Below are 16,235 nucleotides of genomic sequence, written 5' to 3' on the forward strand. Positions count from 1 at the left end.
TCCTCTTCCTGCTGAGTCCTCACTAAAGTTACATTAAAAGAAGATGGAAAGTGATACCCTCAAAAGAAAAGGAAGATGGGGAGGAGGGAACACAGAAGTAGAGGCCCACATGGGCCCAGAAGATGCACAGAGGTGGAGAAGGGGTAAATGACCTCTCAGAGAAAGCAGAGTCACAAGAGTATCTAGTTCCTGCCACAGACTCAGGAAGGCTCAGACTTCAGAGGCACCAAACGCGAGGGAAGTGGGTGGGTCGAAGGGCATTTTTCTGATCTGGTCCCCGGACCCCGACCTGCCCACATAAGAGCCTGGAGTGGCTGTGATTGAGACCCTTCACCAGAAACGGGGGAAGCTGGACAGGCCCATGTTCAGAAAGACAGGTGACTGCCCTTCTCCAGTGCCCATTCCCCACTGGGTTCCCAGAACACTGGGACCAAGAAGAAGACACCCCAGCAGGAGACTGGAGACTTCTCTGGAAAAACAGAATAGCCCCAGAGAAAACCTTCTAATGCTGACTGGTGGGCCTCTAGTCAGCTCCATGCACTTCCCCCTAAAATGCACACCTCGGCCTGGGAGCACAGGCCCCGAAGAGGGAGCACCAGCTCTCGTGGGTGCTGACAATAATCGTCAACTTTTCCTGAGTGCTTGCCATGTGCTACACTGTCCCAGCCATCTCCCGTATTTTTATCCCGACTTTGCAGGTGAGGGACAAAGGTCCGGGGTTGGGGGGATGAGATGCGGCACTCAGTGAGGAAGCACACTGGTGCCAAGAGTCCCAGGAAGTTGGGCTCCAGAGCCAGAGCTCCCAATCTCCCACTCAGCTGGGGGAGGGAGGGGGCCAGGGACCCACAGGCTGCAGAGTCTAGGAGCACGGTGGTCACTGGAAGGGTCCCGGGCCACTCACCACTCATGGGTGAGCAGGTCAAACTCCCCATACAACTGTCCCATGGTGATGGACTTGGGGTTGAGCACGTAGTAGCTGACGGCCTCGTACACACCGCCGCTGATGGACGGCTGCCCTTTCAGTGACGTCATGGCGGCGGCCAGGACTCTGTAACACTGGGGAAACGGCCAGCCAAGAGTGAGCCTCCAAGCTCCCTGGAGAGCAGGGCTGGCACGGGCTGTGGGCCTCAGGGAGCAGCGGGGTATTCTAAAGGCCCAGGAGGCACAAGCAGGGGCCAAGACCCCTGCTGCTGAGGCTGCCCTGCCCTCAGGCCCACTGTGTGGGCACTGGGCCACCCAGCTTGGCTCCACTTAAGTTACTCTTTTTTTTTTTCTTTTTAAAATTTTTATTTTATGTTAGAATATAGAGAACGAATTTACGTTTGCCAGAGGGGAAGGGCGAGGGGGAGGGGTAGACTGGGAGTTTGGGACTGACATGTACACACTGCTGTATTTAAAGCAGATAATCAGGGCCTTCTCTAGTAGTCCAGTGGCTAAGACTCTGCGCTCCCAATACAGGGGGCCTGCATTTGATACCTGGTCAGGGAACTAGATCCCACACGATGCAACGAAGACTTGGCACACCCAAATAAATAAAGTAGAAAACCAGCAAGGACCTACAGTCCAGCACGGGGGACGCTTACGTTACTCTTGCCGGAGCCTGTGGGCCCGACGAGCATGAGGCCGTGCCGCACCACCGTGGTCTCGTAGAGCTGGATACACTTGGTCAGGAATCCTGGAGGGACATGGCAGGGGGCCCGGGGTCAGAGTAGGGGTTTAGATCCTGGCTCTGCCACTAGTTCGCTGTGACCTCTGGTGGGTTACCTCACTCCCCGCGCCTCAGTTTCCTCCTCTGTGAAATGGGGTGGCAGTAGTTCCTACCTCACAGAGGCCTGTGAAGCCCTGAGCCTCCGTGAGCACGGAGGGTTTGGAGAGCTTCCAGGTCGATGAGCACTTCCACAGGCTGGGAGGGTGACTCACCCCAACTCCATAGGGACAGACCTCACCCCGTGTAGCCCTTTATCCTGCTGTTACCTGTATCCTTTATCACATCCTTTTTTAAACAATAAACCAGCAAACATTCCTGTTTCCCTGAGTTCTGTGAGTTGTTCTAGCAAATGATCAAGCCTGAGGAGGGGGGCATGGGAACCTGTGATCTGTAGCCAAGCAGAACAGAAGCTGTGGGTAACCTGGGGACCTCACACTCATGACTGGTGTCTGAAGGGGGTGCAGTCTTGTGGAACTGAGCCCTTAGAATGTGGGGTCTGTGCTGACCCTGATTCGTGTCAGATTTGAACTGACCTGTGGAACACTCAGGCGTGTTAGAGAACAGATGAGTTTGAGGTAAAACCCCACACCTCTGGTGTCAGAAGTGTTGAATGTGAGAATGAAGGTGAAAGTTTTTCTTCAGCTCCCATCACTTGAAGGGTCCCAGTGGAGACAGGGGCACAGAGCCCCAGCCCGCAGCATGCTTGGCCAGGTGTGAGGGACCCTGAGGCTGGACTGCGAGCCTGGCACAGCTGGACCTAGCCCTCTTCTGGTGCCCACAGGACTGCGGGGCAGGGCCAGGGCGCACCGTCCACATCCTTCAGGTTGCTCTTCTCGCAGGCCTTGCGGATGGCCTTGTCCAGGATGCCGTAGTCAGTCTCCTCCTCCTTGATGGTGGGGAACAGGTCAGACACGATCCCAGAGAAGAGCTTGAGGTCCTCCTGCAGGAACTTGGGCACATTCACGTCTCGGATGGCCCGGAGGCAAATCAGCTCCTGCAGCAGAGGCCCAGGTCAGATGACCCTCGACCCTCAAGCTGCTCCGGAGCCCTCCTGGACCGCCCACCCCCCAAGACCCCCGCCACCAGAGCTCCCCTGGAGTCCTCGGGCACCTCTTTGAATGGAGCTCACCTCGTCCATGCTGGGGTTTTCTCGCTTAAGGTTCCCAGCAGCTGAGATCACAGTCTTCACGGCTCTCATCCCGAAGTCATAGTGGTCCTGTCACCACCAAAAAGAAGAGGGGCGGTGGGCACTGTCCCTCTTGGGGCTTCTGGGGAGCACTCAGCCTCCCACCTGACACCTGGCTGGGCCTCATCGCCCAGCTCGTGGCTGATGTTGCTCCCCCTGCAGGCTGTCAGCACCCGCTCACACACCCCAGCCTGGGCTGGGCACTGCACTTCGCACTCCTCTGCTGTCTCTACTTCACTGCCCCAGCCGCTCTCTCCATTTACCAGAGAGAGCACCCTGCCTGCCTCCTGGCCCCCGAGGGTGAGGTGTCTGCCTTCGTCACGGCCCAGTCCCTGCGGTCCCACCCAGCACAGCGCCAAGGGCAGGGAGGCACTCAGGTTTTATTTACAGTGAGAATGAAGGAGTTTCCCTTTTAACACACATCACCTCTCTCCAGACCCACCCTCTTGACCACGCTACCATGGCTTTTCCCACTTTTGCCGCTGGGTCCATCTCTCTCCATTATACAGCAGGTATGATGGAAATATCAAGCTCATCGTTTTGCCCCATGGTGTCAGACCATGAGGCTACATACACCTGGGCCCAACCCACAGACCAGCATGTTCCCCAGAAATCTTGGGCTTGGAGCTGGATGCAGAGACTGGGCTTGGCTTCGGGTCATCAGCACTTGGGAAGGGGTGAGCACTTTCCAGAACTGTGTGGGGGATAGTGGCTCTGTTACTGGAGATTGGTGGGGGCATTTTTGAAAGCAGACAGTTAGAAAGAAGGGTGTGTGGAGGTGCTGACACCATGATGCACTCTGTGGGGAGCTGCTCTTTCTCCTAGCAATAGATTGCTCTTCTAGCCCATGGTTTTTGGTACCAAAAACACCGGGCCAAAGGCAAGTATAGTCTCCCAAGCCACAGGGATGGCTGTTCATGCATGAACAGGTCACCTAGAGAGGGCCCATGAGGGTGACAACAGAGACTTATTTCTGGGACCATTAAGAAACGAAGCCGGTAGCATCTGAGCCCAGGGTCGGGGCTCATCTCTGCTACTGTAAAGGGGCAGCCTGCCTGAGACAGGAGCCCAAATGGAAAGCTCATCCACCAGCCCCGGTGCCTGAACCAGTAGCACCTACCCCTAGATGCAGGCCCAGCTCACCGAGGGGCAAGCCCTCGTGCTGGGAGGCTCCAGGGGAGGTGGGGCTGGCTGTCTCCCTCTGGTCCCGTGCAACCTAGGTACGCCTGCTCCCCAGCCTTGGCTGTGTGGCGCTTGGGCCCTTACTGGCCAACCCTCCTTGCACCTGCACTAGCCCAGGTGGCCATCTATTCCTGGCTCCTGCTCCAGCTCCCCTGCACACACGTGAGCCTGGCCAGGCTCCTGGCTGCTTCGGGCCTCAGTGTCCTCAGCTGAGAAGTGGGGGCGTGATTCCTACCTCGGAGGGTTGCAGGGAGAAGACAGCAGCTCCCAGACCCTGGAACCTGCTCCGGGCAGGATCTCACCTGGGAACTGAGCTGCTCAGAGGACAGCTTGAAGGTGGTCGTGATCTTCTTGGCCAGCACATTGGCCTCGTTGAAGCCAAAGGAGTAGAGAGAAATCTCCGCAATCATGGCGTAATCCGGAACCATCATGGCCACGGGCCGGAAGAGTGCCTGGGGCACAGGGTATCTGCATGAATGGAGAGGCCGACCTCCCCTCCCAGAGCATCACCCACTTTCTGGACTGTCTGGTCCTCAGAAGGTGGCTCCACTGCCCTCCTCCCCTGCCAGCACTTGGATCCTCTCTCCACTGCGCCTGCCATAGCTGAGGCTTGTACTCCCCTATGGGTGGATCCCTATGCCCGTTAGAAACCAGTCCTCTGTGTTGACGTGAACCTGCCCTTGCCTTCTCCCAGGCCCTGAGGACAAGCCTGGCCCTTCCTCTCCATGGCTGGGGGATCCCTGGGCAGGAGGGCTGCCATGGGGAAGCACAGTCCCTGATGTCCAGCAGCTGTGTCCCTGCATAAGCATGTGAGCATCTCTGAGCCCAGGCCACAGCTCCGCTGTTTCCCAGTGCCCTGAGCAGCCTTCCGGACCAACCCAGGCCTGAACTCACCTTCAGGTTATCAGGCAGCTCAGTGCGGCCAGCGTATCCCGGATTCATGGTGATAAACACAGCACAAGATGGCACGAGTGGGATCTCGACGCCTTCAAACATGAAGCGCTCCACCTGCAGGGGTGGGGAGGGCTTGGCACACCCATCCCATGCTCTGGATGGTCCCCTCATCCCACTGATGGTCCTGGCTATAACAGGTCAGCCTGGATTGACCCTTGACCATGGATTGGCTCTTCTCCCAGGATCTGGCCTAAGACCTCTGGTCCCAGTGGCGACCTCTGGCCTCCCAGCTCCCAGCTCCCTGAGGTCTTCACACATCTACTTCCACCCCCAGGATGGGGTAAGGATACGGGGCTCCCTGGCTGGCTACAAAAGTCCCCTCACAGACAGCTCTGCTAGGTGGTTGGGGGAATGCCCAGTTCCCTGTGAGATGAGAGAGGCTGGGCTCAGGGCAGAGGCCCAAACGCCTGGTTTCCCATCCCGCCAGTGTAAGGGGGTTGCAAGGCAGCATGGGCGGGGTGGGTACAGTTGAAGTGAAAAGGTAGTCAGTTACAGGAGACGTGGAGGGAAGGCTCCCCCAGAACTCACCCGCTGTTGCTGCGCCTTCTGGATGGTGGTGATCTGCTGGGCCACCACAGACAGCACCTCGATATCAATGCGATTGAACTCATCGAAGCAGGCCCAGGCACCAGCACTGAGGGGAAAACATCGCAGAGGCATATGAGTTCAGAGCCCCCCTGGCACCTCCAAGGGCCCCTGCTGGGAGGCGACCACTGCTGCCTCTGTGGCCATCTCGGTCAGCTCAGCCACAGCCCCACCAGCCGTACCCCTTCCCAGTGCCGCCAGGGGCCAGGCCTCGACTCCTGTTGTTCCGCCCCACCCCCTCCAGCACCCCGCTAGGCTCCTCTTGGGGCAGGGTCCCCGCAAGAGCGCGGCCTCCCCGCCCTGTCTGTGCCACCCGCACACCCAGCCTCACCTGGCCAGGCCCTTGAAGAACTTGCCCATGGCCATGAAGTCGAGCTGGTCGGAGCAGTTGAACACAACGGTTTGGATGGCCAAGGCCTTGCCCAGGTCTTTTGTGGTCTCAGTTTTCCCTGTACCAGCTGGGCCAGCTGGGGCGCCCCCAAACTTGAGGTGCAGGGCCCCAGTCAGGGTCAGGTAGCACCTGAGGGGGTGAGAGATGAGGGGCGGGGCCCTGCACCTTCTCAGGAGTCCCACAGACTCGAGAGAGCCCCACCCTCCGCCGTCTTGGGCCCCGGGGAGGGGTGACTCCTGCCCCTCCGCGTGCTGAGGGCGCCAAGCACACCCAGCCCTGGCTGCAGGGAACCAGACTGGAGCCCTCAGCCACCTGACCAGTGCTCCCCACCCCATGGCCCTGCAGACTCAGGGACCTGCCAGATGGCTGACCTCTGGTCACTCTTCCTTTTATTCCTCAAAACCCAGCTTGAGAATTCAGTTGCTGCTAAATACAGGCAGCCAGAGGAAGCAACTGAGGGCTTTAGGAAGAAGTGTTCACTTTGTCAAGGGACTTGCCCCCTGTTTCTCTCAAGATCAGCTGCTCTGTTATGGTGAAAGGAAGATCTGACTGATAAAACCCGTAAAGCCCACGCCCACTTGATGCTTACTGAGCACCACACAGGTGCTAAGAGCTTTACACGGCAGCTCAAGAAACTCTCCTGACTGCCCAGAGGAGGCTGCAGAGGAAACTGAGGCACAGGGGGCTTGAGCCACCCGCCCAAGGTCATGAAGCCCATGACGAGCAAGAGACAGTTAAACAAGCCCCAAAGCTGAGCTCCTAACGTTTGACTGTCTGGTTCATCACAGATGAACTGCACTCTGTGGGTCCTGGACTCCTGGGCCAGCCAGTGTGGGAGAGGGCGTGGGGAGGGGGCGCTCACCTGTCCGTGAGGGGCGTGATCACCAGCCTACCGCTGTTGCCAAGGTACTCGTAGCCGTAGATGAACTCGGCATTCACAGCCCGGATGTACAGGTTGTTATTCATCCAGTAGTACCTGGCATTGCAGGGAGATGGGTTCCCAGGGCATGTGGACCATGGGCCACTGGGCAGGGTACATGGTTGAGGAGAGGTGGTTCTTTTTTTTTTTTTTTGAGAGGTGGTTCTTTGGGGAAATGAGGGCATTGCGGCACACCCGGCTTCCCCCGGGGATTGAGGTCAGCTCCAGCCTCTTGTAGCTGACTCTCCACCCTGCCCTGCCCACTCCTGCTGCTGCTCTGGCCTGCGGATGGATGTGGCCACACTGCCTGCCCCCTCACCTCAGCTGTGAGATCCACTCGAAGTCATGCACGCTGACCACGTTCTCCTGGACCAGCTTGTGCACCACATCCTTGGCGTGGACCTCGATGACGATTAGCGCCGACAGCACAGCTCGCTGCATGCGGGACAGACTTCCCCGCACCAGTGCCACCAGGTCACTGAGCTGCAGGAGCCAGGGGACCCCGTCAGGGACGGGTGGGGCCATGCTGCAGGCAGGCCTTCCCTGCCTTGCTCAGGAGTGGGCTTCCGCCAGCAGCAACCCCTCTCTTCTGGGGGCTTCTGATGGTCTGGGATGGGCAGGGTGCAGGGACCAGGCAGAGGAGGGTAGGCAGGGCATTGGTGACATGGGAAGTCTGGCAGGGATGTCAATAAAAATGGAGGCACACACATGCATCCATCTGCCCACTGTGCACGGTGCCCAGGGTCAGGAAGGGGCCTGGTGAGGAGCTTGAGGAAGCAGTGTGGTGAGGAGCCAGTGCACAGGGCAAGGGTAGGCCATGGGCGAGCCTAGGAGAGCTCCAGGTAGGAGGCTCCCACTCTGACCTTCAGGCGAGGGGCACCTGCCTGACCTCAGCACTCCCGTTAGAGCCCCCATCCCTCCCACTGGTGGCTGGTCATGAGACACTTGTTTCAGGGGTGTCTGACCCTCTACTCTTTGGTTCCAACCCCAGGCCCTCTTCCAAGATCAAGACATGACAAAGCTCCTTGAGGGACTGAGCTGCCTCAGGGTGTGGGTTGTCGGTGGGGAGCAGATGGTGACCCCCACCCCCTTGAGTCTCACCTGCCGGGCAAGCTGGGGGAACAGCCGGCTGCTGAGGTTGCCAGCCTCCAGGGCCTCTTCCACCTCTAAGGTCCAGTAGGTCTGACACCCGGCGATGGTCACCTGGCCAGGCCAGTTCAGAACCCACTGAGTCCTGAGCATCTGGGAAGATAACACAGGTAGGGCTGACCCAGGCAGCTGCCAGTGCCGACCCTGCAGACTGTTTTTCCCTTAGAGGTCATCTGTGCTTCTGAGCTCAAAATTCTACCCCAAGAGCAGGGAAGCCTTTAAAACTTTGGGCCTCTCAGGCTGGGCAGAGTCATCACTTCCTCTGCCGCAGAGATCTGGAAGTGGAGGGGTGGAAGCCCAGGATTGGGAAACATACATCCTGGGTTCACATCCTGACTGCCACCTGTGAATCACAGGCCCTTTGGGCAGGAAACATCTCTCAGCTACTTTGTAGGATAAGGCTTAACCCTGAGGTTAAGGGGTTCAGCTCCAGCATCAGCGGTCATGGGGGCCTGGCACACAGCAAGTGCTTAAAACATAACAACAGCAACTGATTATGACTAGGAGCCAGTCTTACTTTTTGGAGGGTGTTTTCAGATTCCTCCCTCTGCTCCCAGAGACACTCTGGCTGACTGAGAGCAACAGCAGTCAAGGCTGTAGTCTAAGGATGAGGCAGGTGCCAACTACAAACTGGCACTTGCCAAGAGCATTGCCAACGACTGAACAACAAAGGCATTTGCCAGCTGCACCCTGTGCCGCTGCAGCTGTTGACCTTCCACCCCATGAGGGGGTTCAGGGTGGAGTGAGGCACTCTGGGCTCCAGGGAACCTGGTGGGACAAGTATTTAGATAGGAGGATATTTTCAGGAACAGATTTTATGATCCCAATCACTGCATCTCCTCGTTATCTAGAAAAGCACTATATCCCTTCATGATGATGACAGATCCTCCTGACTAGGAGAAAACCTCTTGCAAAGTAAGCGGTTGACCACAGTCATCAAGACAGTATGGTACTGGCACAAAGACAGAAATATAGATCAATGGAACAAAATAGAAAGCCCAGAGATAAATCCACGCACATATGGACACCTTATCTCTGACAAAGGAGGCAAGAATATACAATGGAGAAAATCTTTTTAACAAGTGGTGCTGGGAAAACTGGTCAACCACCTGTAAAAGAATGAAACTAGAACACTGTCTAACACCATACACAAAAATAAACTCAAAATGGATTAAAGATCTAAACGTAAGACCAGAAACTATTAAACTCTGAGAGGAAAACATAGGCAAAACACTCTCCAACATAAACCACAGCAGGATCCTCTATGACCCACCTCCCAGAATATTGGAAATAAAAGCAAAAATAAACAAACGGGACCTAATTAAAATTAAAAGCTTCTGCACAACAAAGGAAACTATAAGCAAGGTGAAAAGACAGCCTTCAGAATGGGAAAAAATAATAGCAAATGAAGCAACAGACAAAGAATTAATCTCAAAAATATACAAGCAACTCCTAAAGCTCAATTCAAGAAAAATAAAAGACCCAGTCAAAAAGTGAGCCAAAGAACTAAACAGACATTTCTCCAAAGAAGACATACAGATGGCTAACAAACACATGAAAAGATGCTCAACATCACTCATTATCAGAGAAATGCAAATCAAAACCACAATGAGGTACCATTTCACGCCAGTCAGAATGGCTGCGATCCAAAAGTCTATAAACAATAAATGCTGGAGAGGGTGTGGAGAAAATGGAACCCTCTTACACTGTTGGTGGGAATGCAAACTAGTACAGCCACTATGGAGAACAGTGTGGTGATTCCTTAAAAAACTGGAAATAGAACTGCCTTATGATCCAGCAATCCCACTGCTGGGCATACACACTGAGGAAACCAGAAGGGAAAGAGACACGTGTACCCCAGTGTTCATCACAGCACTGTTTATGATAGCCAGGACATGGAAGCAACCTAGATGTCCATCAGCAGATGAATGGATAAGAAAGCTGTGGTACATATACACAATGGAGTATTACTCAGCCATTAAAAAGAATACATTTGAATCAGTTCTAATGAGGTGGATGAAACTGGAGCCTATTATACAGAGTGAAGTAAGCCAGAAAGAAAAACACCAATACAGTATACTAACGCATATATATGGAATTTAGAAAGATGGTAATGACAACCCTGTAAGCCAGACAGCAAAAGAGACACAGATGTATTGAACAGTCTTTTGGACTCTGTGGGAGAGAGTGAGGGCAGGATGATTCGGGAGAATGGCATTGAAACATGTAAAATATCATATGTGAAATGAATCGCCGGTCCAGGTTTGATGCATGATACAGGGTGCTCGGGGCTGGTGCACTGGGATGACCCAGAGGGATGGGATGGGGAGGGAGGTGGGATGGGGGTTTAGGATGGGGAACACGTGTACACTCATGGCGGATTCAAGTCAGTGTATGGCAAAACCAATACAATACTGTAAAGTAAAATAAATTAATTAATTAATTTAAAAAATAATGAAGTACCAAACATGTGAAAAAAAAAACAAAAAAGGAAGCGCTTGATTTCATTAAGCTCCCGCTTCACCAAAATCGTATATACTGACCTTCCCCCAGTGCTGCTTTGGAGCAGTCCCTCAGAGCTATCTGAGGTGCTGCCTCCCGGGCTGCAGTCCTCATTTTGCCCCAAATAAAACTTAACTCACAACTCTCAAGTTGTGCATCTTTTTTAGTCAACACAGGCAGGTAACCCAGCCCTTGTGATGGAGCAGAAAGGCGCTGAGAAAGGAGCCAATGGAAGGATGAGCAGGCTGGGAGGCTGCGCTGGGAGGGGTGGTGTGGCTCACCCTGGGGTAGGCCTTGATGGCCCTCTCGATGATGTCCCGCACGCTGGCCTTCATGCTGTTTTCCACCTCCCGCAGCCAGTCCTCCACGTTGCTGGACGGGTAGATGGAGAAGGACAGCTGCACCTCCTCACCCTCTGCTGAGTACATATGTGTGATCTCCAGGTCCTCCTGAAACAGCAGCTGGGGTTGGGGGGAAGTAGTGAGAGTGGGGTGAACCTCAGTGTGTCCAGAGGCCCGGCCCACCAGAGCCCCAGCGTGGACCCCGCCTGTGTCCTCCACCTTCAGAAGATGGCTCTCGCCTCTGGAAGAGAGCTCCCCTTGGCTGGACCTCCCCTGATTCTTCGTGGGCAGGACGGATCTGCCTGCTCCAGCTGTGGCCCCGCCCACTTGGGGAAGGAGGCTAAGCCTGCCCTGCGAGTGCCCCCCATGCCCCCCTCCCACAGGCCTGTGAGGCCTCCCTTGTAAATGAAGATGAGGACGAGGGGATTCAGCAGCCTCTGACCTCTTGGGTTTCTCAGCCTAGTCAGCACCTCAGTGGATTGCAGGGGGGCCAGGGTACCCCTGGATGAGCTGGGATCAAGAGCGCCCCAACCCTGCGCTGAGGGAGCTGACCCTCCTCCCACAGACCCCAGAGATGTCTCCGAGGGCCTGGGATCTCATTCCCTGCTAAAAAGACTTGGGGTGAGAGAACAGGTATCCTCCCTGGGACGGTGCCCTCAGGGCACCTGAGCCCTTGGCCCAGCTACCCACCTGGGCGATGTTCTCGAAGCACTTGCGCAGGTGGGGCTGCACGGCGGTGGGGTCCTTTGTCTGGGACAAGATCTCAAGCAGCTCGTCATCAGATAGGAAGTAGAATCTGCCAGGGAGGCGGGGGTGAGGGCCGTCAGGCAGCCCTGGGTCCCAGCTGTCCCAGTACTACCGACATCCCTGCACCCCACCCTGACAGGGTACTGGGCCCCAGCCTCGATGGCAGGCGGGAGCAGAGCAGGCATGGGCCAGGCGTCCCCCACCTGGGGAAGGCGCTCCGCTTGGTCTCCAAGTACTCGCTGAGGCCTTTCTGCACCATGTCCAGCAGCTTGTTGCAGTCCCGCAGGCTGTCCAGCAGCCTCTGGTCAGAGCACACATTGATCACCTGCGTGGCCCGGGTCAAAGACAAACTGAAAGTGAGTGTGGCCCGGCTGGGAGGCAGCAAGGTGGGCTCAGAGAAGGACCCATACGTGCTTCCTAGAGACTCTCAGCGAGCCTGGGAAGAGAGAGGGACAGGAAAATTGCCCTAAACCAGGGGCTGCCTCCATAATTCAAAAAGACACATGTACCCCAATGTTCACTGTAGCACTGTTTACAATAGCCTAGGTGGAGCTAGTGGTAAAGAACCCGCCTGCCAATGCAGGAGACATTACAGACGTGAGTTCGATTCCTGGGTCAGGAAGATGTTCTGGAGGAGAGGATGGCAACCCACTCCAGTATTCTTGCCTGGAGTATCCCATGGACAAAGAACCCTGGTGGACTACAGTCCATGGGGTCACAAAGAGTCAGACGTGGCTGAAGCGACTTAGCACAGGGGCTGTCTCCATCACTTGTAAGCCCCACAGGAAAAAAGTCTATGATTAAAAACTAGGGTTGGAATTCTCTAGTGGTCCAGTGGTTAAGAATCTGCCTTGAAATGGAGGGGACACAGGTTCGATCCCTGGTCAGGGAACTAAGATCCCACATGCTGAAGGGCAACCAAGATCCAATGCAACCAAATAAGTAAATGAATATTAAAAACAAACAAACAAAAAACTACAGTTAACCAAAGCCAAGGAATTTGATTTGCTGCAGGACTTGTCAGGTCCTTTAAAAATACTAATGGGGACTGCAAATCTCCAAGAGGAAACACCATCAAGTGCTGTGTTTCTGAGGCGTGTCTCAAGACTGGGGAGCCCACTCAGGGGGACAACGGCTAAGACCAAAGCCTTGGACTCGTCCTCCAGTCTTCCTTGTTCAGGAAGAGGTGAGGCCAGGAACCTCTTCAGTGCCCCAGCTGCCCTCCTCCCATCCCTGTGTGAGCTCGCCTCCCGGTTCTCGTAGGCATTCTTCATGATCTTCCTCCAGATCCGCTCCATGGTCTGGTAGCGCTTGCTCTCCACCGGCAGCTGCCGGTTGATGTCCTCGGAGCTGAAGATGGGCTCCAGGTAGAGCCAAGCCCGCTGACAGTTCAGCCACTCCTCCAGCACCTCCTGGACAGGGCATGGACTGTCAGGGCCTGCGGCCCAAGTTGGATCCTGGCCCCCGTGACCCAGACATTTTATCCCACTGAGTTCTGGGCAGAGCACTGGGGGCCAGAGCCTGTGCCCATGGGGAAATTTCTAGGTGGTGCTGTCAGTCACAGGACTCCAGGCAACAAAGAGGGCTGCATGGATGCCTGCCTTCCAGAGAAACCCCAAGTCCCCCATAGGATGTCCAGGCCTCCAACAGAGCCAGGGGAGCTACTCTTCCTATGAGAGAACCACACCCCAAGCAGCACACCACGAGGAAACAATACAGAGCTCAGTGCATGGAAGCCCAAACTAGTCTCCTCTCCTGGGAGGACTCTGGGTCTATGACCCCAGGATTCTTGGCGGTGTACTTGGACTTGAGCTTGAGATCCCCTAAAATACTCTCTAAAACATCAGTCCACAAGTGAGCCCTCTTCAAGTCACCATCCCCTCTTGCCTCCACAATCCCCTTTCCGAATTTGTCTCTTGCCTTTCCCTATCAGTGCAAACGCATTCATTCATTCATGAGTTCATTCTCTTCTTCACAAGCTGTGAGCTGTGTCAGGCCCAGGTCAGGCCCATGTGAGCTCCAGAGGAAACAGAGGAGAGGGTGGTCCCTGCCTTCGAGGAGCCCACCACCCTCTGAACAGCCACTTATGCCTCTGAATCACTGAGGGCCCCAGCACGTGTGATGGGCTCTGTAAGGGGCATCGACCAGAAGCCTCAATGGGAACACCCTGCAGGCGGGGGGTGGTGGGGGAGTCGGTGAGGGCTGCTTGATGCTGATCCCTGGAGGAAATGGGACTCCAGGGAGAGAGGACAGCAAAGGATGGAGACCCAGGGACAATGCTGATGACCTCAGGCCTCTCTGGGTGACCCAAGGAACACAGGCAGGTCTTCCTCTTTCAGCTTCTGGCCTTCACTGGAGGTCTTTGAATAGCTACCAGGAAGCCCTCTAGAAGGAGTTGCTGGGATCACACTAGTAGGCCTGCCCTGGACTGACCTCAGGGCTCTGAAGATAGCCCCAGCCACTTGCCTCGAGAGCCCTAAAGAACAGTGATCCCCAGTGCCCTGGTGCCCTCCCCCAAAGGCGGCTCCAAGTAAGACAGGAGTGGGAGTGGGAGGCTCAGGGAATAGTGGGAAGAGACACTGAGGAGCCTCAGGCCTCGTGGTGTCCAGCCCAGAAAGCCCCAAGCCTGGAGGTCCCAGCTGCCCCAAGCCCAGGCAGCACTCAGGGGTCTGGGGGCAGCTCTTGTGCTCCTCTTTAAGGGCAGCTTTGGACCAAACTCTGGCCCCACTTCCAAGCCCTGAACTGCCAACTCCAGCAGCCCAACATCAGAGATGGAGAGCCCCATTCTAGTCCGCCTCCTCTGACCGAGGGGCCTGTCAGAGAGCCAGGAGCCGGACAAACCTGGGCAAGGCACTTCACCGCATCCAGCCCCACCCGAACATCATCAGGAGCCACCTTGGGACAGGGCACTGGGCAGGGTGGGGGAGGAGAGGGCAGGAAGGCCCACCTGCGTCAGCTTCAGCTTGGTCTCCCAGGAGTTGATGCGTTGCTCAAAGGGCTTCTTGTAGGGTGAGAAGGACATGCTCTGGGTCATGACGATGTGGTCATCGAGCAGCTGCGAGGCCTCGTCTGGGCTCTTGAGGATGTAGGTGTCTGTCTCTTTGTAGGGCATCACGTTGAACAGGATGGTGGACCACTCCTTCTCCATCTTGTCCAGAGCCTGGGGGTGGGGGGTGGGTGGTATAAGACAGGGTTGGGTCCCCAGAAAGAGCAGGCCCACATTGAGCAGCACTGGGCAGGAAAAGTCAGGCTTTGCTCAACCAGGACCTTCAGTCAAGCCCCCTCTGTAAACTCTCATCTTGTCTAGTCAACAAGTCCCCCATGGGCCCTCGTCGGAATCCAGGGCAGACGCGCTGGATGCATGTACTGGTATGCTGTGGGGCAGCTAAGTCACTGGTTAGGAGCTCTGGTCCCAGTTCCAGCCCTTACTGGCTAGGCCGCCTTGGCCAATTGCTGAACCTCTCTGAGCCTTAATTTGCTCATCTGCTAAGTGAGGCAATGCTCTCAGCACATTCCTGAGGGAGGAATAACTTGAGAGGAATAACTGAGTAATTACGGGGCTGGTGGACACTGTGCCAAGCACTTCACACACATTATTAACACACTTAATAAGACGCAGCTCATCCCTGAGGTGAGGGACCCCAGGGATGGGGCCCAGGACTGTCACCTTCCCACACCATCGGGCAGCATGTGGGTGGGGCAGGGAGGGCCTGCGGGGGGCTGCCCACCTGCTCGATGGCATACTCCTTGCCAGCCACCTCGGCCACCTTGCTGATGCTCTCGATGTGGTCCTGCAGGTTCATCTCGAGGCAGCGGGCGAAGGTCAGGTTGGCCTTGGGCCTGACATTAATGTTGATCTCGCTGGACAGCACGTCCCAGTGCCGGTTCCTCATGCCAGGGTTGCGCAGCCCCTGGATCAGTGGGATGTACGGCTTGAACTCCTCGATGCGGGCCCGGATGTCTAAGGCCACATCCTGGCAGGCTGCAGGGGAGGGCAGGCAGGGGTGAGAGGCAGCAGGCTGAGGCAGGGTGGGGGTGAGGGGAGCGGCGGTCTGGCTGGGCTGCCTACCTGGGATGTCTTTGAACTGCTTCACGCACTTGTGCATGGTCTTGAAGGACTCGATGACGTTCTTCTCCAGCTGCTCTGCATCAATGGCTGACAGGGGGTCGTTCATCCAGCTCTCGGACCAGCGCAGCCAGTCAGAGGCTGTGGTCCAGAGGTCCAGGTAGGGCTGGAACTCCTTCACCATCCTGGAGAGCTTGTCGTACTGCAGGGGCAGAAGAACTGGGGCTGGGCCGGGCTGCTCCTCCTGGCCGCCCCCACTTCCTTGCTCCTGGCTGCCGTCCCTGATTCAGTCCCCAAGGACTCAGGCCTGGCCTCCCTTCTTCCTTCCCCCACGTCTGGGCTCTGAGTGGCTGAGCCAGGTCTGTGCTGAGCCTCCTGCTTTTTGCTGGGGGTCCAGCCAGCCTCCTCGCCCTGGGGACCACAGGGTGGGAAAGCTCATCTCGGCAGCCTGTTCAGTCCTGCCCCCGCCAAATGGCAGGGCCCTGCCAGCTGGTGGCTGGTTCCA

At 56.2% G+C, this 16,235-nt stretch overlaps 1 protein-coding gene across 1 annotated transcript in view; it reads right to left on the minus strand.

The window, feature by feature from the left end:
- DNAH1 (dynein axonemal heavy chain 1) overlaps positions 1–16,235 on the minus strand; it is an 80,351-nt gene that overhangs the window by 26,432 nt on the left and 37,684 nt on the right. Inside the window, 18 exon segments of the mRNA XM_070359417.1 lie at positions 902–1,056; positions 1,584–1,675; positions 2,516–2,702; positions 2,838–2,924; positions 4,379–4,528; positions 4,971–5,084; positions 5,559–5,664; positions 5,947–6,135; positions 6,869–6,982; positions 7,245–7,408; positions 8,027–8,167; positions 10,858–11,037; positions 11,608–11,713; positions 11,868–11,989; positions 12,912–13,076; positions 14,612–14,824; positions 15,393–15,646; positions 15,734–15,932. Of these exon segments, the coding sequence (XP_070215518.1) occupies positions 902–1,056; positions 1,584–1,675; positions 2,516–2,702; positions 2,838–2,924; positions 4,379–4,528; positions 4,971–5,084; positions 5,559–5,664; positions 5,947–6,135; positions 6,869–6,982; positions 7,245–7,408; positions 8,027–8,167; positions 10,858–11,037; positions 11,608–11,713; positions 11,868–11,989; positions 12,912–13,076; positions 14,612–14,824; positions 15,393–15,646; positions 15,734–15,932 (2,738 nt within the window).

This window comes from Bos mutus, chromosome 22, assembly GCF_027580195.1.
Source record: "Bos mutus isolate GX-2022 chromosome 22, NWIPB_WYAK_1.1, whole genome shotgun sequence".
Taxonomy (NCBI): Eukaryota; Metazoa; Chordata; class Mammalia; order Artiodactyla; family Bovidae; genus Bos; species Bos mutus.